General features: G+C 45.1%; 1 protein-coding gene across 2 annotated transcripts in view; it reads left to right on the top strand.

The window, feature by feature from the left end:
• Positions 1-24,031, top strand: part of SLC6A11 (solute carrier family 6 member 11) — a 276,818-nt gene that overhangs the window by 222,682 nt on the left and 30,105 nt on the right. For both annotated transcript variants that reach the window (XM_074958192.1, XM_074958193.1), the window contains one exon: positions 5,174-5,277. In XM_074958192.1, the coding sequence (XP_074814293.1) occupies positions 5,174-5,277 (104 nt within the window). The remainder of the gene's footprint in view (positions 1-5,173; positions 5,278-24,031) is intronic.

Below are 24,031 nucleotides of genomic sequence, written 5' to 3'. Positions count from 1 at the left end.
GAAGGTTAAGAGGTGACTTGATTACAGTCTGTAAGTACCTACATGTAGAATGAATATTTACTGTTGGGCTCTTCAGTCTAGCAGAGAAAGGTAGAGCTTGATCAATGACTAGAAGTTGAAGCTAGACAAATTCAGACTGAAAATAAGACATACATTTTTAACGGTGAGCGTAATGAACTATTGGAATAATTTATGAAGGGTCATAGTGGATTTTCCATCATTGATAATTTTAAAATCAAAAGTGGATGTTTTTCTAAAAGATCTGCTCTAGAAATTACTCTGGGGGAGTTCTGTGGCTTGTATTATGGCAGAGCCATGGATGAAGCCAAGAGAGCTGTTGGAATGTTGTGAAGAGCTAGAATTGCACAGGGGAGCAGCCAGTGGGCTGGTGAAGTATCAGAGATGAGGAGGAGGAGATTGGAGTCAACTGATCAAGTGAATTGGAAAATCTGAGGAATATTTTTACCTTAGAGGATTGAAAAACATTTCAGAAAATACGAGAAGCTTCCGAGAGATTTGGGGAAGTTTCAGTGAAGTTCAGAAAAGCAATTTGGGAATGAAGGGACAATCCAGATGTGCTTGGGAGATATTGAAGAGACTAACAGGAATACTAGAATGTATTAGGCTACAGCTAATGAAAGTCACGGGCCTTTTTTAGGCATGTCTAGTGCTTGCCATCAAATTGTTAATATTTTCTTACAGTTATCATACTTTGATCTCTAAGACGTTGCAGTATTTGCTATTCTCAGTGAAGGGGAAAATACTGGGTTACAATTACATGGTAACTGTAGGTAAATGTTGACTTTGTAATGACTGCTACTGTTTGTGGCATGTGATACAGCTGTTGAATGGTTAATGGTATAAAGTGCAGGCTGTTGGAATTTGTTCACGCATTTAATAGCTTTTTAGGGTCTTTATTATTTATTCACATTATTATAAATTGTTATCACATTACTGTAGGTACTACAATACATTCTTCCAAGTGCTAATATTACCAGTATTTAGAATAAAGCATGTTTCCTGAGGGTTAAGAATGCAGTAAGGGTATCTGTTACCCAGTTGTTAAAACCAGTTGAGTAGATTTTTTAATAACAGACTTGTATCCAGTTACTGTTACGAAATCTTCATCAGTTCCTTGTAGACAAGGCCTTGTGTTTTCTGTGATTTTATGACTGCAGAGTCTAACACAGAAACCATCCCCTGCATGTAAAATAATTAAGGTTTTTAACTTTACAGTTACAGAGATAACCTTAAAATGTGAACCAAGTGTGAACTGATGTAGTGTTGCCTTCCTGAGTCTGCTCTGAGAGTGCCCATTCATTTCAAAGGCTGTTGGCTCTGAAACCTAATTATGGCAGTTTTCAATGGTGACATTGTTAAATCTTTCACTGCTGGTCTGAGCCTTAATCCACAACTCCAGTCTACCTATCTCATATTCCTAGGTGTCAGAAACCCTGGCTACATTATTAAGCCGCCGATTTCCCCATCGGCAAGTTCTACAATGCAGTTATGCATTTTCAGTGCCCTATTCTGCAGCACATTGAACACAGAAGATTTATGCACAGCATAAATCAAATTAAATTTAATATCAAATTGTATAAGTGAAGGGAAACTGCATTGATTATGTTATTCAATTTAATATTTAAGTCAATAAAAAGCTTATTTTAAAAGCTTATTAAAAAAAATTACCTGGAATCACTATAGAATTTGCAGTCTTACACCAGAGGTCTGCAAAACCCAAGGGGCCTTAACGTAGAATTTAGGTCAAGCTTTCCACAGAGTTCACAGAGTCTGGCTTACACAGGATACTCCATTTAAAGTGTTCCCGAATATTTCAATGTTGACTCAGTGTTAGCTGTCACTGTCTATATTGTGCCATTTTAGAAAACAGGGCTGAAGCTGCTACAAAGGAAACCCCCCCCACCATTTCAGGGCCAGGCCTTGGCCTGGGGCATGATGTCTCTCAGAGCTGTGTATTCTAACCAGGCCTGGAACCCTAACTTTATCTGAAGAGGGATGTTCTCCCTACTTCACTTCCCAAGCAGCTCTGTGGTCCTGACTTCGTATTACGTGCCTATCTGTCCCTCTTTCACATCAAGGCTGGCCTTCCTCAGGAACAGTCAGGCCGCTGTGGTGTTGACGCGAGCCCTCAGGAAGGGTTAATATGCATTGAAGGTTGTGTAATGTTGAGCCTGCATTTGGCCCTCTACTGAGCAATATTGTGCAACAACTAAAACAGGGGAAAATGGTAATGGTCAGATTCTACATCTACTGATCCAGCTTCCTGGGTTTTGTTTAGACTTAAGAAACTCATTCTCTTTCAGTTGACTTATGTTACTTTCAGCTTTCTGGAAGCTTCCAATCTCATTAAATAGCCTGTCTGTCAAAAGGCTTTCCCTGTGCAGTTTTTCCCTACCAAGTGGTGAAATTTTGAGATGTAATCAGCTGTATCTTATTCAGCATGACAGCAATGAAACCATTTAAACCACTGATGCAAATCAAATGTGACCCTAATGCCGTTCCTAAACAGAAACACTTCCAACTTCCAGCAACTCCAGAAACCAAAGCCTCCCTCAGTCACATGTCAAATAAATATGTCCCTTGTATGTTTATGTATTTCTGTGCCTTTGATTACTATGCAGAGGCAGTGCTAGCCCATTGGGGGCCCTAAGCAGGAATATTTTTGGCATCCTCCTCCACACAATACATACTAATAATTAATAGGGGGGCCCCATGAGCTGCTCAGGGCCCTAAGGAATTGCTTAGTCTGCTTATACCTAGCGCTGGCTCTGTTACTGTGATTGGCTTGGTCCATACATGAAATCTTTGAGTGTTATCTGAATCCCTTCTTGCCTCAACCTTACAGCCCCCAAAACATAACAGTCAACATTATATTATCTTGTTTTTAGTCAGGTTTCTTCTCTGCAAAACACTTCAATTGTTGTGATTAAAAGTCCTCACAGAAGTCATATAAAACACTAACTCCCAAGTGTGCAGCGTACTTCATTGGGTTGGACACAGGAGCCAAGATCTGCTGATGTGGCTCCTTTGTGTAGCTCTGCTGGAAAATTCTAGACTTACAGCTGGCCACAGGAGGATTCCCTGCTAACGTAGAACCAGAATAACAGGGCCTGCAGTGCTCCACCACAACTGACAAATGACCAGAACTCCCCTACCTGCCACTGATTTCTGGCTGCCATTTCAGCCTTTGGGGGCCATTTGAAGACTGCATCATTTATGACAGCTGCCCAGCATGTATGTACAGCCCAGAATAGGGAAAATGTAAAGGCCACCTTTAACTCCCCTCAAGAATTGTGCTATGCTAAGGAACTGGCCCAGGATAGGTAAGCTTTCGTTTGTAGGTCACCAGAGCAAATCCAGATCATATTGGTAGTGGTTAAACAAAACTGCCCACACGGGCTACAGTTTTAACCCTGTATATGTAACTTCTCTCACCATCCAATGGTGTTAATGTTGTTTGCTGATTTCCAAGTCCTAACAATTATTCCTTTGGCAAGCTTGCTGACGTTGGATATGAACAATTCCTGCATGTAATTAATATCTGGAATACTTGGAGTATCCCCAAGGTGAAAAGGTTGTGCTCAGCAAGATCTGTACATAAATTTAAGTTGAATTGCCTGGTTGCTTTGTCCTTACAGAGAAACATGGAAGGAAACCCCCCCTCCCCCGCCCCACCGCCACAATCCACACTTCTGACTAGTCTGATTATTGCATGTGTTGAGCCTGAGCATTCTGTCCCATGGAATGGGTAGCTGTCACTGGGGAGTTAGGAGTTAGTGATGTAAAGAAAAAGATGAATGAAGGATTAAAAGTTCCACAAACAACAAGTAAAAATAATTTCAAGAATCAGTTAAGGCTAAATATTCTCACCTGTTTATATCATTTACAAAACCCAAGCACTCAGAAGCAAGGAACTGGATAGTTCAGAACATGATAAATCTTACACTGCCCACATAATAAAGAAATTACTCTTATCAGGTATTAAGTAATGTGTATATCTACAACCAAGGAAGTTCATATACAACCAAAGGCTGTATGTATGAATACATAATTGTTATGATTTTTGTTTCAAAAAAAGATTTTGCGTTCTGTTTATATTTTGAGATTATTGGTGAAAGAATAGTCATCACTTTGGGTCAGAGTTAAGATTGTTGTCTTGTGATTAAATGGCAATGACTTGCATGAGTTTGGGATGTAACATTATTCGTGAGAGGCTAAGTGGCAAATGAGTTATCTCTAACCAGTGCCACACTTGTAATAGAAATTATTTTTAAAATCTAATAATAATAATAATAATAATATTTATCTCTTATATAGCGCTTTTCATTCATCCATCAATCTCAAGCAAATCTCATTATCCCCAAATGGTGAAACTGAGGCATAGAGTTGCCCAAGTCACGTGATTTTCCAAGGTTACATAGCAAGCTGGTGGCAGATTCAGGCATAAACCCAGCTCTCTGAACTCTTAGCCCATTGCCCTATTCATTGGATCACACTGCCTCCTGTGTTCGCGAGTGCTCCAATTTCTGAGTTGCCAAGCTAGCCATTTAAAGCTACTTTGGGGCAGGTGCTGTCTGTCTGTTCTGTGATTGTGCAGCGCCTAGCAAAGTGGGGTCCTGATCCATGACTGGGGTTTCCAGGTGCAGCTTCAATACAAATTACACATCATAATTATTTGCCTGCTTTTTCCCCTGACTCATTGTTCAATTTCCATGAATCTGTGAATGATGTGCATTTTGGGTATGTATTTAATTAATCTTAAATGATTTTTTTTAAAAGTCCCTAGCTATCCCATAGGGAGGAGGCCAGGGGACAGACCCTCAACTGATATAAGTTGTCACACCTCCGTTGACTTCAATGAAGCAGTGAGGATTTGAACTTGCTGAGGATCTGCCGCACAAAGCCAAAGTATCCTCTTACTTACACGGTTAGACACTTGTGAAGTCCATTTGACTTCAGTTGAGTTAGTCCTGATTTGCACCAGTGGGTTTAAAAGGAGAATCAAGCCCATGTTTTTTCGAATGTAAACAAAGTTTGAGAGATATTTACAGTTACCTCGTGTAGTTGCCTGTGAGAAAATAAACAAGCTGAAAGCACAAACAACGACGGTTCCTTCTTTCCCTTTGATAACGCCTTTGGTTTCTGCCTGCAGGTCTGGGTGGATGCTGGCACGCAGATATTTTTCTCTTACGCCATCTGCTTGGGATGCTTGACAGCCCTGGGGAGTTACAACAACTACAATAACAACTGCTACAGGTAACACATTTGCTTTTAATGTAGGCCTCAAGCCTGTAAACACCTATGCACTTAGCTTCATTTGTATGTGTAGCCCCACTGGCATCAGTGGGAATCTTCTCATGAATATAGTGAAGCACATGCATGAATGTTTGTTGAATCAAGGCCTTATTTGGGTAAGAATAGTCTGGGGGAAAGCGGGTGTCTGTTTTTCAAGTCATGTGCATGGAGGTCTGAATTGTGTGACTCTTATGGACACCAGTGGGCATTGCACAGCCTCAGACATCCCATAAAAGTATTGGAGCTCGTACCCTTATTGGTCTAATTCTATTTTAAAGCATTGTAAAAGTCATACTGAAATATTTTATACATATATCTGCTTTTTAAAAAACTCCCATTAAAACAAGTGAGCTTGGCTTACCCTTTGGATGCCGTTCTTCTTGAAGTTGTACTGGATACTAGGTAAGGCACAATAAAAGGGCCTAATATGTCACTGGTATTCTTTTTTTAAATCAATGGGAGTTTTGCTGTTGACTTCAGTGGGGCTTAAGCACACGCTTAAGTGCTTTCCTGAATCAGTGCCAAAGGTAGATATGTGCCCACATGGTACTTGAGCCTGTGCAAACTTCCATTGATTTCACTGGGGTGTAGGATCAGCCCCATAGAGAGGAGCTTAGGTGCTTGCCCTTTTTCTCGAGTAGTAATGAGAAGTAAAAAAATATTATATACTAGTGAGAGATTCATTCCTTTTAATGTGCTCTGCCTAGCATATGGTGTAACCTAAAATAATAGCCTTATATGGAACTTAAGTACATGCTTTAAATTAACCATGTGCTGACATTCTGTCTTGAGCAAGGACACTTGCCTGGATCAGGGCTTTAATATTAATGCGTGTTACACACAAACTGATGCAAATAATAAGAAAAATTACTGACAGAAAAAAGAAACCCCCAAGTGAACCTATATTCAGGAATATGTGTGAATTAATCTGTAAACTGGGAGAAAATGAAAAAAAAATTACAAATACTTTATTTGAAAATTATTGTGAAGTTCTTCAAAGTAATTATGCAATTGACTCTGTTTAACCAGCTCTAGTCTCTCTCTCACACACACACACACACACACACACACACACACCCCACCACCAGGGGTGTGTGCAGGAATAAACATTTGACCGCTCTTGGAGGGGCCATGCCCCAGGGCTGGAGGAGCTCAATCTCCCTGCTGCAACCCCAACTTGGGGAATTCTGTGCCCTCGCTGATTGGGGGGGGGATGCCCCTGCTTGTCCACCCTTGTGCACGCCCCTGCACACCACCTATCACACCCTCAGTGGGCCAGAGGAGTGCTGGAACTACGGGTGCTGGAGGTGTGGCAGGACTCCCTGGCTTGAAGTATTAAAAACAATCAAATACATGGTTTCCCTCACATGCAGGGTTTACAGTTTTGTTCAATGGCTTCCAGCACCCCCACTATGCAAATTGTTCCAATGCCCCTGGTGGGCCAGTCACTTTTCAAACACAGATCAAGACACATGTCATATTTCTGAACTCAACTTTTTAAACTGTTTCCCCAGTCATGAACTATCCATGTGTAATTAGACAGTTAATTCAAGGAACAGCACTAAAGTGGTTTTCTCAATGCAGCAAACCACAATATTACAGAGAGAGAATGTAACAATATCTTACCTCCATATAGTAGCATCTAAAATGCAGTCTAATTGGCTTTTCCTAATATAAACTCTTACTTTTCCCACTTTGGCTTATACACCTAGAGCAATGAAAAGAAAAATTCCTTAATTCACTCATTTGCATTTATATAGTAAACAGGGGGCCATTGCTTTTGTGTTGGGTGGCTAATTTGTAACTTTACATAGCCGAACCCAGTCAGGTTTCTGGATCAGTCCCAGAACGGATCTCGGACTAGTCTGTGTCTGATTCAGCAGCTTTTACTACACGGCATTACATTAAACTATAAATGTGCTATTGCTGAAGAGATATTCAGAGTGAGAACTTAAGGGCCTTTTTAATACTAATAAAGACAACTAATGATGATATGAAGCAAAAGCAACATAATTATCAACAACAACAAAACCCTGGAGAATTTGAATCCTAGATTACAGTGCATGAACAAACCTTGCAGGAAAGTACTGGAGGCAGTTCTAGAAAGTGCATGCTGTGCCCGCTCAGTCCTGCCATGCCTTTTGATGAGAGAAACGCTGCCCTGAATGGCCGCCAATAAAGAGAGTGGGAGAGAAAAGATCATTAGAGAAATGTGGATGCTTAGGGAATAAAAGCAGACCAGCTTTTGTACAAATTGAGTGAGTGCTAAATTACCCAAAAGAGACTTGATGTAAACTGCCTTGCAAACATGTGAGATTGCTCACAGCTTTTAGGCAACAAAGGTGGTTATCCACTCTGCTCTCTGGGCCAGACCCTTTGCTGGTATAAATTGGTGTAGTTCCACTGAAGGTTTGGAATGACATTGATTTGCATCAGCTGAGGGTCTGGCCAGGTACCTTCAAAATCAACATAATGTCCCCAGTGGAAAATTGTGGGTGATGAAATTGTTTTCTCAGTAGTGTGGAGTAATGCTTTGGCCAAACAAAGTACAGCTTTTTCTTTTTCATTCTGTCCTGCAACATCTCTTATAAAAACTACTTCAGTCACAGCCCCAACGGCTGCAGTAGCACTCATTGTATTTTTGTAATCCAGTGCTGTACAGTGCTTGATAAAGGCTAAGAGAATGGATAAAGGCTCACTCTGAGGGCAATAAGGTCTCTAGCACACTAGTTGCTCCCCAATGTCTCTGAAATCGTGGAATTTGATGATAGTAGGGTAAGGAGACTGAAACCACACTGGAGGCTCCTTGGCCCTCTGGACTCTTCATTTACATAGGCTAATTATGACTCTTCAAGAGAAATCACAAAATGTTAATACTCATGAACAACCACAGCACATTACTTATGGCACCTGGACCAGTGTACAGTCCTCCATGGAGGTAGGTTCTTCCTGTGGTAGTCCATGGATGACTTAAAAGGGGTAATGATTTGAAGATTAAAGTTAAAGAGGGATAGCTCAGTGGTTTGAGCATTGGCCTGCTAAACCCAGGGTTGTGAGTTCAATCCTTGAGGGGGCCATTTAGGGATCAGGGCAAAAATTGGGGTTTGGTCCTGCTTTGAGCAGGGGATTGGAGTAGATGACCTCCTGAGGTCCCTTCCAACCCTGAGATTCTATGATTCTATGACAGATCCATTCCAAAGGTTAGAGAGAGGAAGACAATATAGAAAGCCATTTGCTTAAGAAGTAGAGGCTATGGCTTCGTATACACCTTATACTGTGTGACTTCAAGTTCAGTTGGTCCTGATTCAGGAAAAAGTATGAACGTGGCCAATTACACATGATTTATTTTGTGGTGATAAAAGAGAAATGAACGCCTATGATGAAGTGAAGAAACCCTGCATATCACATCGCTGTCCGGTGGGTTTGACTTAGCTTTCAATCAGTGCTATTCAAAAGCACAGACCACTATCCCCTGAGCTAATGAAGAACGTAAAGTAAAGAGCCTATGCAATGTCATTAAACAGTACTTATTCTATCCAATAGAGGGCAGTGGCACAATTATGCTCTAGACAGCATATTACCATATCAAACCACTGACTTCTTCCATGCCAGTGCAAAGCCCAGGAACAACATGTGCTGACAGATTTTTTTTTTTTTTTGCAACACATTTTACTGTAGGATTCTCTCTTTTCTGAGGGAGCGTTGCAGTGTAAAATAATGAAATGGGAGAGAAGAGACACCCGGTTGAAAAGCGATATAATTTTAAATGGCATCTTCTTTACTAGAAACAAGACAGAAAAATCTGTAGGTATACCAGCAAAAGAAATCAATTCACTGGCATTGTGAGGGGCAGTTGCCAATGAGGAAAAGCAACATAATTATCAACAATAACAAATTCTTCAAATCCATCCTTAAAACTCTCCTGTGCTGTGACGCCTACAGAAAACTGGTCCGTGGGTAGGCCGCTGTTGTGCTGAGACCTGTTGTGCCTAGCCTGCTGACCAATATGGTCTCATTGTTTCCTTGCAGTCCCCCATCTGTCTGTCTGTTTCCGGCTGTTGTCTCTTGCCTCATACTTAGATTGTGAACTCTTTTGTTCTGTGTTTGTACAACGCCTAGCACAGCGGGGTCCTGATCCACTACTGTGGCTCCTAGGCACAATGGTAATACCAATAATTAGTAATAATTCTCTTCTACCCGGTATGGCTGGTGTGCTACTGCTCACCAGTCAATCCCAATACCTCACAGAGACACTGCTTGTGACCAAGAGCAGTCTGTGGACCCGAAGGGGGCTGCCATTGGCCAATGGATTCTGCAGCGCCACCTCAGGTGGTCGGGGATACAGCCAGCATCCTCCTGCTTCTGTTTACATTTTGGTGCCTGCTGGAAGTGCAAAGATTCACATCACAATGATGGCAATATCCAAGCCACATATAAAGAAAGAGAATAAGGTTTTTGCCACATTAAACAAATCCACAATTTTAAATAGGGGTGGGGGGCACAGCAGCTCCCTGAGAATGGGGCGGGGGAGAGGTAAGAGGGGGAGTGAGAGGAGGCGCTGAGACTCCGTGGGGGAAGGAGGCAACCGGCTCCAGGCTGGGAAGGAGGGTCCTGAGGGTTCCTACCTGCTTCCAGGCCCATTCCAGCCCTCCAGGTCCTGCTCCCTGCTTCCCAGCCCCCTCAATGCCTGCTCAAGCCCCTCTGAGTTCTGCTCTCGTCCCCCCCCCCGCTCCCCAGGTATGTGCAAGTTTACGTGGGGGCAGAGCTCCCACAGTATTTCCATTGTGGAGGTGCTAGCCTCCCCTGCCATCCCAATTCTGCTGCCCCTGATTTTAAAACTGTAGTGCAGTTATAGTATAGTTTTCCCTATGGGACTTTATGGCCCCCCATGCTGTAATATCTGAGCACCTCACAATCTTTAATGGATTCATCCTTACAACAGCCTATCAGGTAGGAAAGTACTGCTATCTCTGATTTCCAAATGGACAACTGAGGAATAGAGATGCTAGGTGGCTTGTCCATGCTTGTACTAGAGGGCTATGTCAGAGCAGGAAATTGAGCCCCAGTCTCCTGAGTCCTAGCTTAGCAACCTAACCAGTGGGCCATCCTTCCTTCCTTCAGCTCTGAGCGTCTGCATCACTTTTTGTTAGCCTCATTCATGGTTACTGGCTTCCATACTCACTGTGACAGGGTCGGGCCAGATGGCTACAGGAGAGTGATAGAAGGCAGATATATTAGCCGCAGGTTAAGTAGGTCCATTTTTCCCTGGGTAAGGTAACAGGGAAGGTTGCAGAACAATCAAGAACTTTCTGGAAACAATTAAGGCAGACAGGCTGATTAGAACACCTGCAGCCAATCAAGAAGCTGCTAGAATCAATTAAGGCAGGCTAATCATAGCACCTGCATTTAAAAAGGAGCTCACTTCAGTTTGTGGTGTGCGTGCGAGGAGCTGGGAACAAGAGGTGCAAGAAGCTGAGAGTGAAAAGGCGTACTGCTGGAAGACTGAGAAGTACAAGCATTATCAGACATCAGGAGGAAGGTCCTGTGGTGAGAATAAAGAAGGTGTTGGGAGGAGGACATGGAGAAGTAGCCCAGGGAGTTGTAGCTGTCACGCAGCTCTTACAGGAGCCACTGTAGACTGCTGCAATCCACAGGGCCCTGGGCTGGAACCCGGAGTAGAGGGCAGGCCCGGGTTCCCCCCATCCCTCCAACTCCTGGTCAGACACAGGAGGAGTTGACCTGGACTGTGGGTTCACGAAAACGGCAAACAGAGGGCTGCCGTGAATCTCCGAGGCGAGCAAATCCGCCAATAAGCGCAAGACCCACCAAGGTAGAGGAGGAACTTTGTCATACCACACAAATCCATTCTTGGTACTTCTTTAAAATTTACAAACTGAGCACAAACTACAGAACGCTTAGCTTCCAGAAACAGGTCCCCAGAGTGGAAACTTTGTTACCCATCCTCAAGTCTTCTTGCCTCTGTGGCTGGCAGAGCAGAGCAGTTTATTTAACTCTTCAGCAGAAAAGAGTAATTCCCATAATGCCCTTGCATTGCATAACGAAAAGTTCTTCAATACAAAATTTTGTCTTGAGGAAATGCTCATAATTCAGCAGTTTGAACTGTTACACTTTGCTTTAGATTTAACAGCATAGTAAGGTTTCTAGAGGCAGATTACTCCATCATTTCTAATATACACCATTTTCCCTCAGTTTATTGCCTCATTGTTTAGGGTGGGTTATTGATTGATAGAACACACACAAAAGTTAAACAGAAATCAAAGTCGTTTGAAAGGTTACTAGGGTAGTGGCAAAGAAGACTATTTGTGACAAGAAACGGGCTAAAGTGTGAAATGGCCATGGGTATGGTTTGGAAATGCAGCAAAGAACTGTTACATCATTAAGGATCCATTGAATTTACAGCCCTGAACGTGTGTGATCAATGCCTTCCTGTACCAAACAGGGGTATTTTTCTGTTCCTATACATTTTTGGTATGAAACACGTAATTCATAAAGATAATCTCTGGAGGTCAGAGAGAAAGTAGCCAATGGGAGGAAGAGCCCATATCTCACAATCTAACTGTGATTTGTCTATCTTGGGGAACTTGGATAACCACTGCCAGTGGCCTTTTGAATAAGAAATGGGGTTTTATAATCCCAACAAATTTGGTATTATAATTTATACTAGGACAGTGATAAAATAACTGATGGCCTGATCATCCATTAATTTACACAGGAGTTAATCAGGAGTAACCTCAGTGAAGCTAATAGTGTGTAAATGAGGGGAGGATCAGGCTCCTACACTGTGGTTTCATATTAGGATCTTGAATGTCTAGTAGGCTAAGTTATCCCAATCAGTTCTCACCTTCTCACGGGTAGGCTTCACTTTAACGACCCCTGACCCTGGCAGTGAGAAAGGGAAAATGGTCCAATTCCCACTACACCTGCTCTGTACCTGTAGAGGTGGCCCATAATTTCGCAGTGTCCCTAGCGACTAGCTTCTAGGAGAAATGCCTTGCAATTAAGGATGCAGGTTTCTCATGTCAGGAAAAAATCATGGGTAGCATAATCCTGTTTATCTGTGACTATTTTGTGTCTGTGACTCCCCGCACTATGGCAGCTCCTGTGGGGCTGGGTCCAGCTTTCTGCTTCAGACGTTTTGATCAGGTGTGTGGGGTTGCAGTGCCATGTATGACGAAGGGGTGGTGGGACCCAAAGTGAGAGCTTCGAGTTCCCTCACAATGCCAGGGCCCAGCCCCAGGAGCCACCGCTGCCCGGGTTGAGTGTGGGGAAGGTTTGCTCTTCGCCCCCGTCCCTCCAGCTCCTCTCCCCAGCAGGCTGGGATTAGGGTTGCTATGCAGAGTCGGTGCCCCCTAGAGTTGTTAGGGGATTTTTTAATCAAAAATCATGGCGCGGTCACTAAACCTGTGACTTTTACTAAATTTACAATGGCTGCACCATGATTTTTTATTTTAAAAAGTGTAATGATAAATCTGCAGCCCTATTTATGATTGTGTGGCCTCATCCACCCAGCCCCTTTGCACTGGAGTAAGCCGCCCTGTGGCATGACACATTTTACATTGGTACATCATGTCTAAATTAGAGGTTAACACTAATGCACCTACACTAGTGTAACCCTCTTGCATTCCCCCAAAAAGTGTAGACAAGCCCTGTGTGCCTTAGCATACTATTGCTGGGGAACCACTGGGTGTGTGGTGTCACTGTCATGATAAGGTAGCATTTTACACCCACTTTGCCCAGGGGTAAATGACTGCACAGTAGCAATGGGGAAATTATGAGTGGCACTGACCAGTTTCAAATAGACCCGGTCTGTTGACAAGTGGAAGGATGGTGGGTGGCATCTGTGCTCCTCAAAGGCAAGGAGATGAGTGGAGATAATGGGGAACTATCGGGACTCCATGTAGGATTCAGTGGACCTCTTCAGACAAGGGCCAAGAGAATGCTTAGCAGCACTCTCCATCCTTCAGTATGTGGAGTAGCTGATAGGTGCATGCCTTGAATTATTCAGATGATTTAAAACACTCTCATTTGGGATTACTTGAAGCTTTCATACAAATTTGATGGTTTCTTTTCATTTACAATCACTTTGGATTTCAGTGGAGCACTGATACCTTCCAGGCAAAGACATGGATAAAAACTGAAGGAAGAATTAGATAAACTTAAAAAGAAAAGGAGTACTTGTGGCACCTTAGAGACTAACCAATTTATTTGAGCATAAGCTTTCGTGAGCTACAGCTCACTTCATCGGATGCATACTGTGGAAAGTGTAGAAGGTCTTTTTATACACACAAAGCATGAAAAAATACCTCCCCCCACCCCACTCTCCTGCTGGTAATAGCTTATCTAAAGTGATCACTCTCCTTACAATGTGTATGATAATCAAGTTCGGCCATTTCCAGCACAAATCCAGGTTTTCTCCCCCCCCACACACACGTACACAAACCCACTCTCCTGCTGGTAATCGCTTATCTAAAGTGACCACTCTCCTTACAATGTGTATGATAATCAAGGTGGGCCATTTCCAGCACAAATCCAGGGTTTAACAAGAACATCGGGGGGGGGGGGGCGTAGGAAAAAACAAGGGGATATAGGTTACCTTGCATAATGACTTAGCCACTCCCAGTCTCTATTCAAGCCTAAGTTAATTGTATCCAATTTGCAAATGAATTCCAATTCAACAGTCTCTCTCTGGAGTCTGGATTTGAAGTTTTTTTGTTGTAATATCGCAACTTTCATGTCTGTAATCGCGTGACCAGAGAGATTGAAGTGTTCTCTGACTGGTTTATGAATGTTATAATTCTTGACATCTGATTTGTGTCCATTTATTCTTTTACGTAGAGACTGTCCAGTTTGACCAATGTACATGGCAGAGGGGCATAGTAACAGCCGTGTTAGTCTGTATTCGCAAAAAGAAAAGGAGTACTTGTGGCACCTTAGACTAACCAATTTATTTGAGCATAAGCTTTCGTGAGCTACAGCTCACTTCATCGGATGCATACTGTGGAAAGTGTAGAAGATCTTTTTATACACACAACGCATGAAAAATACCTCCCCCCACCCCACTCTCCTGCTGGCAACCTTAGATAAACTTGCTTCCAGTGTAGGCTTGTTTTAAAATTTGTTGGCTGCACAAATACTATTTCCAAAAACAAAACAGTCATTGAGCTGGATTCAAATTTTACATTTCTATTGATTTCTTTGGAGGAAAAGGAGGAAGGAATTAAAGAGGCTGTTGGAGTTCTCAAAACTCATTTGCATGAGGCTGAAAATTCAAATTTAAGGTTACACCGGGATAGGAGCACTTACTGGGTCCCTGATGAACAAAGGGTTAACGCAATTCATGGTTGCCCTGCTACTACTTTGTGACAGTTATGTTGGTGCACAACAGCCCAAAAACAGCTTCATGGGGATGACCCCAGTACAGAAGCCTACCTGACCAGGTGCAGAGCTAGCCCTGGCCCCTACCCTTCTTCCTCCTACAAGAGCCCCTGGTACAGAGGATGTACCAGGACATGGCGGGGAGCAGGTGGAGAAAGAGGGCATGGAGGTATAGCTTGGGCAGTCCTGTGCCTTAAGTTATTCCCCAGCTGCCACAAGGGGAACTTAGTCAATTGGAAAAAGAGGGACTGAGCTAACTAGTGCTGGAAGCTCCAGAACTGGGTGTAGGGACTGGAGCTTCGGTGGTGATGCCTAATGGTTAGAGTCAGGAGCCTGGAACCAGAGCCAGGTGCCAAGCTGAAGGTCAGAACTGGATTCAGCATCAGGGAGAGGGCGTAGGACCTGGAGTAATGCAGGAACCGGGAACACACCAGGGCCTGGGATAAGGAGGACAGGAACCAGGAACACGCTGTGAGGCAGGGCTCGGGAGTCAGACAAGTAGGCAGGGTCCATAGTAGCAGCCAGCCAGGGATTCCTCTAGTTGCTCAGACAACTTGCTGTACCTCTTTCTGGTTTAGAGCTTTCCAGCCAATTGGGTGTGGATTTCCAGCTTTATGGGTGCAGCCCTTTGCAAGCTGGAGCTTCCCTGGCCTCCTCCTCCAGTCATTCGGATGAGTAGCTGGGTGGTGGCTGTGGTCTGAGCACTGCCTGGGGACCTGTGGGCCCATGTTTGAGACCTACAATCCCTTACATCACCCCCTCCCCTAACATTCCCTCTGGGCACTAGTGAGCCAGGTTCTCCAGGGTGTTTTTTGTGGAAGGCATTTACCAGAACAGGAGTGTGAATATTCTCCATCAGTTCACAGGAGCACTCTCCAGGACTGTAGCCCTTCCGAACATAACAGCCATACTGTCTCAGACCAATGGTCCATCTAGCCCAGTATCCTGTCTTCCAACTGTAGCCAATGCCAGATGCTTCAGAGGGAGTGAACAGAAGAAGGCAATCAAGTGGTCCATCCCCTGTTGTCCACTCCCAACTTCTGGCAGTCAGAGGCTAAGGACACCCACCGCATGGGGTTGCAGCCCTGATATCTTGCCTAATAGCCATTGATGGACCTATGCTCCATGAACTTATCTGATTTGTTTTAGAATCCCTTTATAGTTTTTGCCTGGGAATGAGTTTCACAGGTTGACTGCATTGTGTGAAGAAGTACTTCCTTTTGTTTGTTTTAAACTTGCTGCCTAGAAATTTCATTGGGTGACCTCTGGTTTTTATATTATCTGAAGGAGTAAATTACACTTCCTTATTTACTTTCTCCACACCATTCATGATTTTCCAGACCTCTATCATATCCCCCCTTAGTCATCTCTTTTCCAAGCTGAAAAGTTCCAGTGTTTTTAATCTCTCCTTATCTGAAGACTGTTCCATACCCTTTGAAACTATAATAAATAACAGAATTATCAGACACATAGATGAACATGATTTGTTGGGGGGGGAAGAGCCAACACTGCTTCTGTGAAGGGAAATCATACCTCACCAATTTATTATAATTCTTTGAGGGGGTCAACAAACATGTGGACAAGGGGATATAGAGTAACTGGACTCAGAAAGCCTTTGACAAGGTATTTCACCAAAGGCTCTTAAGCAAAGTAAGCAGCCATGGGATAAGAGGGACAGTCCTCTCATGTATCAGTAACTGGTTAAAAGACAGGGAACAAAGGGTCAGAATAAATGGTCAGTTTTCACACTGGAGAGAGGTTAATAGTGGTGTCCCCCAAGGATCTTTACTGAGATCAGTGCTGTTCAACATATTCATAAATGATCTGGAAAAAGGGGTAAACAGTGAGCTGGCAAAATTTGCAGATGTTACAAAATTACTCAAGATAGTTAAGTCCAAAACAGACTGCTAAGAGTTACAAAGGGATCTCACAAAACCGGGTGACTGGGCAACAAAATGGCAGATGAAATTCAATGTAAATAAATGCAAAGTAATGCACATTGGAAAATGTAATCCCAACTATGCATATAAGATGATGGGGTCTGTGACAGGTGTCAATCAGTCCTCCGAGCCCCTAGGGGCGATGGAGAGCTATGGTCTCCGGGGCAGGCCTCAGCCACACCTTCCGGGCGTTGGGGAATTAGCGGGGAAGGTGTGCCGGCCGGAGTCAATAGCGCGCCCCTCAGGCAGGGGAGCGCCGGCAAGGGTCAGTAGCGCGCCCCTCAGGCAGGGGAGCGCCAGGGTAGGGGAACGCAGGCCCACCCAACTCCACTGCATTCCAGTCCAGGGCCCTGACAGTGGCGGGAGGCGAAAGTCCCGCCGCTGGGTCAGCGGGGCCATCCGCGCCCGCTGACCAAACACACCCACCCCACGGTGTAGTTCGGCCCCTGGGCTACTTCCTACCCGGTCTCTCAGGCGGGTCGCTCTGGTCCCTCCATCTCCTCCGGGTATTCCACTGCGGGCAGCTCCGGTCCCTCCATCTCGTCCGAGTATTCTGCTGCGGGCCACTCCCGCTCCCCCTCAGTATTGGACTCACGCTGGCCCGGGCTGCAGTCAGGCCCCTCCAGGTCCTCTGGGTATTCAGCGGCTGGCAGCCCTGGTTGCCACAGGCCTTCCTCCTGGTCAAGCTCCTCCTTGCCCAGGGCTTCGCCTGTGTCAGCAGCAGGATTGCGAGGGAGCACCCTGTGTCTGTCTCCCTCCCTGGTGCTCTCTTCACTGGGCAGAGGGCCCCGCCCTTTGTCCTTCCTGTCCCACCCTTCCCCTTCCGGGGATTGGCGGAAGCTTGGCCTGGCCCCGCCCACTCCGGCTGAAAGGGTGGCTCTTTACCCTCTGGTTCGGAGGGGAGCCACCCTGGCTCCCTACAGGGTCTAAATTAGCTGTTACTACTCAAGAAAGAGACCTTGGAGTCATTGTGGATAGTTCTCTGAAAATATCCACTCAACATGCAGCAGCAGTCAAAAAAGCAAACAGAATGTTGGGAATAATTAAAAAAGGGATAGATAATAAAACAGAAAATAGCATATTGCCTCTATATAAATCCATGGTACGCCCACATCTTGAATATTGCGTGCAGATGTGGTCGCCCCATCTCAAAAAAGATATATTAGAATTGGAAAAGGTTCAGAAAAGGACAACAAAAGTGATTAGGGGGATGGAACGGCTGCCATATGAGGAGAGATTAATAAGACTGTGACTTTTCAGCTTGGAAAAGAAATGACGAAGGGGGGATATGACAGAAGTCTATAAAATCATGACTGGTGAGGAGAAAGTAAACAAGGAAATGTTATTTATTCCTTCTCATAACACAAGAAATATGGGGTCACCAAATGAAATTAATTGACAGCAGATTTAAAATGAACAAAAGGAAGTATTTTTTCATACAACGCACAGTCAACCCGTAGAACTCCTTGCCAGAGGAATTAGTGAAGGCAAAGACTATAACAGGGTTCAAAAAAGAACTAGATAAGTTCATAGAGGAGAGGGCCATCAATCCATCAATGGTTATTAGCCGGGGTGGACTGGGATGGTGTCCCTAGCCTCTGTTTGGCAGAAGCTGGGAATGGGCGACAGGTGATGGATCACTTGATGATTACCTGTTCTGTTCATTCCCCCTGAAGCACCTGGCATTGGCCACTGTTGGAAGACGAGGATAGTGGGCTAGATGTACCTTTGGTCTGACCCAGGATGGCTGTTCTTATGTATCAGTGCGGTGAGAGAATGGTTCCTGAATGTGTGGCTTCAGGAGTGATATGTAGAAAACTAGGTGTGTTCAGTGAGAATGGGGCAAGTCTAGTTCAAAGGTGACTGGGTTAATTTGGCAAACTTGGTAGGGGCTAAGGAACTGGTAATCAATTTACGAGGTGGCCTGCTCGTGTGTTGGTTTTTCATCAAGAGCCAGACTCTCCTGTTGTTGGCAATCCACATATTGTTTGTAGCTCTTCTGGGCATCCTCCAGGTGAACTTTTAGGTCATCTTGGTTTTAATGTCTTTGTTTTATCCAGTCCAAGGCTGTGGGTAGCTCTGGGTAGAACTGAGGGTGGAACCTGTAGTTTTAAAAAAACGGGCTTTGCCCCATAGACGCATGTTCTGTGTTATTGTGCACAAACTCTACATGAGATAGCAGCAAGGATCAGTCATTCTGGTGGAAGTCTATGTAGCATCAAATATAGTGCTCCAGGAATAGGTTGGTTCTCTCTGTCTGACCATTTGTCTGAGGGTATTAGACAGAGAAGAGGCAGGAACAGATACCTACAATCCGAAGAGTTTCTCACCAGAAATGGGATAAATTGTGCATTGGGGCTGGAGGCAATGGGCTCTGGGAGGCCATGGAGGCAGACCAATTCATCCACCCAGAGCAAGGTGGAGAGTAGGCCAATGCAGGGGATGAAGTGTACCATCTTTGTGAGGTGGTCCACCACTGTCAGAATGGTCATGAACCCACTGGACTTGGGTAGTTCTACTACTAAATCTAAGGCAATGACTGTCCAGGGGCCAGGTGGAGTCTCAAGGGGTTGCAGGAGTCCAAGGGGTTTTCTGTGTGGCACCTTGGAGTGGCCACACACATTGCTAGAATCCACATAGAGCTGCACTGTGGTCCACGTGAAAGGCCACCAGAAAACACAAGAGATGAGGTGCTGAGTTTTAAAGTGGCCAAAATGTCCTGCCGAGGAGAATCATGACATGCTATAGGCTGTAGTCCTTGGAGGCCCAGGGAGACATATGTACACTCAGTTACCCCATCTTAGCTATGATGGGATTCCTTAATTATGGATTCCTGCTCAATGGAGGGATCTCGTGGGCCAAGGCTGATTGCATGAGGGTGAGCAGATCTTGGCAGGGAGCCACTCGCACCCAGAACGTTTTGAGGCTTGAGGATGCAGAAGGTTTTTGGGTTTGAGTCCTTTAGGTCAGTGTAATATTCATGCTGTGTTGCTCCAATTGTACTTCAGTATAACACCATTGATTTCAGTGCAGTTACAGTGGCACAAAACTTGAGCAATGTAACTGTGAATCAGAACAAATACATCTGTTGTGTTTGGTTAGTGCTCCTGTGGAGTTGAGGAAATGGGATATATGTAGCTTTGGGGTTTTTTTCATGTCTCTTTGATCCACCCACCACCTCTGTCCATGTCACATAAGCTACTTAATATCTCCGCTCAGTCCTAAGAGTTTTGTATACCTGAATATGGCAGCATGTGTTACATGACAATGTAATAAGACTTAGATTTGCAACTTTAAATTCAGGGAATTCTTCAGAATGACTGTTTGTTTCCCAAATGTGGTCAAATGTGCCTGAGACACTCAATAAAAGGTGGTCCGATACTATGATTATAGGCTTGGTAGAAAGCATAGATAGATTAAATCTAAACACAAACCCGAAGGTTAATGTTTCCAATGTCAGGGGTGGCAGGTTTGTAGAAATGTTGGTGGTGCCCACAACCTGCCGCCCCAAACTCTGCTCCCCACCTGCCTAAGGCTCTGGGAGGGAGTTTGGGTGGGGGGAGGAGGTCTGGGGTCCAGGCCCTGGGCAGGGGCAGGGTATTGGGATGCAGGCTCTGGGAGGGAGTTTGGATGCAGAAGGGGTGAGAGGTTGGGTTCTGGGAGGGCGTTTGAGTGGGGGAGGGGGTCTGGGGTGCAGGCTCTGGGTTGGAGTTTGGGTGCTGGGTGCAGGCTCCGGGCTGGGGCAGGGGGTGAGGGGTGCAGGCTTTGGGATGGAGTTTGGGTGTAGGCTCTGGGCTGGGGCAAGGGGTGGGGGTGCAGGAGGGGGTGAGGGGTGCAGGCTCTGGTAGGGAGTGCGGAGGGCCGGGGTGCAGGCTCTGGGAGGGAGTTTGGGGGCAGGAGAGGGTGAGTGGGAAGGGGGTGAGAGGTGCAGGCTCTGGGACGGAGTTTGGGTGCAGGCTCTGGGCTGGGGGTGTAGGAGGGGATGAGGGGTGCAGGCTCTGGGAGGGAGTTTGGGGGTAGGAGGGGGTGCTGAGGGAGGGGGTGCAGGAGTGAGGGCTGTGAGGTGGGGCTGGGGATGAGGGGTTTGGAGTGTGGGAGGGGGCTCAGGGCTAGGACAGAGGGTTGGGGGTAGGGTGGGGCTTGGGATGAAGGGTTCATGATGCAGGAAGGGGCTCAGGGCTGGGGCAGAGGGTTAGGGTGCAGGGGAGATGAGGGCTCTGGCTGGGGGTGCGGACTCGGGGTGGGGCAGGGCTGGGGATGAGTTTGGGGTGCAGGCAGGCTGCCCCCAGGGCTGGGGCCAGAGGGGAGGACTCCCTCCAGTGCTCTCCCCACTGGCAGCAGTGAGCTCTGCTGAGGGGGGAGGGCCCCCCTCTCCCCCCGGCAGCACATTCATCCCCACCACTGCCACTGCACATGCTCCTAGGGCCCCTCTCAGGTCCAGGAAGTCCCCTCGCCTCCCCTGTGGTGGGTGCTGGTGGGGGGAGGGCTGCCATCACATGGGGCCTCCTCCCCTGCTGCTGCCCCTCACCGTAGCCTGACTTGGGGTGAGAGATGTGGCTGCCCCTTGCCCAGCGTGGGGCAGGAGCAGTGATTGCGGGAAGGGGGGCCCCCTGTGCTGGTGGAGGGTCTCTCCAGAAAAGGGAAGGGTCCGAGGTGGAAGGGCAGGGTAAGGGCAGCCTGCCCTGCCACTAAGGAATGGGGGGCACTAGGACCATGCGGCAGCAGTTGATGCCAGGAGCCAGCAGAGTGGAGACAGCATGGTGCTGCAGGGGAGAGGCAGGGACGGGGCCCCTGGGAGGCACGCGGGGGGGCACCAGGCCCCGAACATTGGTGGAGCCAGGCCTCTGGGCCCTGAATATTGCTGGAGCCTGAACACCACGGGCCCATATAACTCGCTGCCCCGTCCAATGTATATGTATAGACAATCAGGCTTACTAACTAGGTTGAGTGTCCAATTAGCTCCTTTCTCATTTTTTAGATTCAGGGAAGATGTGCATTGATTAAAGATAGGTGTGTGTTTTGTTTTATGGTAGTTCTGTGGGCTGTATTCTACATAGTACAAGTTATGATCCAGATGAAGAAGAACTGGAAAGTCCTCCAGCTGGGACCTTGGCCCAGATCCACAGCTGATGGAACTTTACATTTGCAATCTGGTGAAAATTGATTTCCATCGCTGAGGATCTAGCCCATTATGTTTCTTGTTTGTATGTAAAGCACCACAAATACTTATGACTTCTTAGGATATATAATAAACAATAATAATCCAAGTGCAAAAGTGTTCTTTAGTCTTGAAGATGAAATATATTTTGAGAAATGTATTCCAAGTACTTCTTGTTAATTAAATAAATTGATTTTTTCCCTTTTGGAGGAATTCCCCCAAACGTCATCTTTATTTCTTCCATCCTCCACCAAAGGCTGTGCACTGAGTTGCCTTTTCCCTTCAGGTGAGAGAGCCTAGATTGGGCTCTCTCCAGAGTGATCAACTCAGTGTCTGAGTAAACTGAAAAGAATTGCTTGTGAAGTGCCCCTTCAGTCTGTACACTTCCAAGTATGCACAGTACACAGTGCTCCCACCCTGGAGACAGAAGCCGAGAGAAACTGCTTTTCAGTGTATTCCTTCTTTGATTTCTTTGAAAAGTATCAAACAGTTCCAGTGGTAATTACTGATTTTCTGAGCCAGTACCTGGGGGCATAATACCACCATTCACAATGTATGACTGGATGGCTTTCTATAAACACAGGCATGTACATGATATTAAAAATAAATGAATAACAAGGTAGAATTCAAGTGATTGTCAGAACCAATTTGAAAAAAGTCCACTCAGCCTGATGTCGAGATGGTGTTAGAGAGGCCAGATGTGAAAGGCAGTGTTGCCCAGTGGAGATAGGCTCAGGCAGGGGGCCAGGGCAGCTGGGTTCTATTCCTAGCTCTGACATAGACTTGCGGTGTGATGTTGGACAAGCCACCCTCTCTGTGCTTCTGTTTTCCCATCTCTAAAATGGGGACGCTAATATTTATTCACCTTTGTACCATGCTTTGAGATTTATGGCTCATAGGCAATACTTAAGCACTTAGTGTTATCTATTGCTGCAATTAAATACAGGATAGTCTATGAAACAGACATCAGGAAATATGGAGAGATTATCAAAGTAACCATAAACTTGAAGACTGATCAGTGAGGAATGATGGTAGGATAAAAATCTTTGAGAAAAAGGAAAGAAGAGAGATTGGCAAATAAGTTTTAGAGAGATTGGCAAATAAGTTTTGATATATTTGTTGTATGTGATTAAATAAATTCCAGGGCTTGGAGAACATATACTAATTATCTCAATGGTTTCAGGAGGGCCCCATGAAACTGTGAGAAAGTTGTGTGGCATTAATTATGCAGAAATGAAACCTTTTAGACATTTATCTGGGTCATCTGTGCTTGTAGAAGGCCTGCTTCTCAGATCCCTATAGTGCTGAGAAAATCAGGAGAAGGCAGAGGTCTGGCAGAGATTCTGGCTTGCCGTGTGTGCATCGATCTTTGAGGATCCTAATTCACTTTCAGTCAGAAATCTTAGGCTAGTAGATTCTCAACTACATAACCATTTCTCACAGCAAATGGCTCTTAAAAGAGTGGATGTCATGATAAGTCATATCTGCCTTAGCACTCATCAAGGCTAAAGTGCTATCTGAAAATAGGGTGAACAAGGTTTCTCAGCTGAGCTTTGAGCAAATATAACACATTTTCCCAAAGGATTTTCTCCCTTTTAAATGTGGTTTACTATTGTGACATTTCACATGTTAGTGAAATATTTCCCCACACCACCCCATTAAAAACCTCAACTCTGATATTGAGGGATCACATGTAGGGTGTGAGAGAACAGATCACTCTCTAGGCTCATTCCATCCCTAGACTTTTCTGAGGCTGCCAAGAAGGGCCTCAGTGGTGATTTTTGTGATGAGGACATCTAAGAAATAGATTTGATTCTGAAACAGACTGGAGGCCAGATTCTCAGCAGGTGTAAATTGGCATAGTTCTATTGCTGATCCACTGGGGACCTGGCCACAATTGTCATTTTAGGAAAGTCACCAAACGGTCATTGGACTGGAACAGATAATTATTTGCTTTATATACTGAAATATTGACTAATGTCATGTCTACACCATTGAAGATCTCATGGCACATTTTGTAAGACTAGGGCTTTGCTGCAGAGTCCTTTGCTATATTTTTCACGAGGCATAAATGCCTCTGTCATTTTCATCCCAGTATGGCTTCTTTTTGGTGGCAAGTGACTGCTGTACATGTATAATTTATAAAGGGCTTTGGGATCCTCTGGAATAAAATGCATTCTAGAAAGCTAATGAAGTGAATTGTCATCCAAACCTTTTGAGG

This window comes from Natator depressus, chromosome 7 (genome assembly GCF_965152275.1).
Source record: "Natator depressus isolate rNatDep1 chromosome 7, rNatDep2.hap1, whole genome shotgun sequence".
NCBI lineage: Eukaryota > Metazoa > Chordata > Testudines > Cheloniidae > Natator > Natator depressus.
Note: the sequence above shows the minus strand (reverse complement) of the source record. Positions and strands in the feature narration are given on the sequence as shown.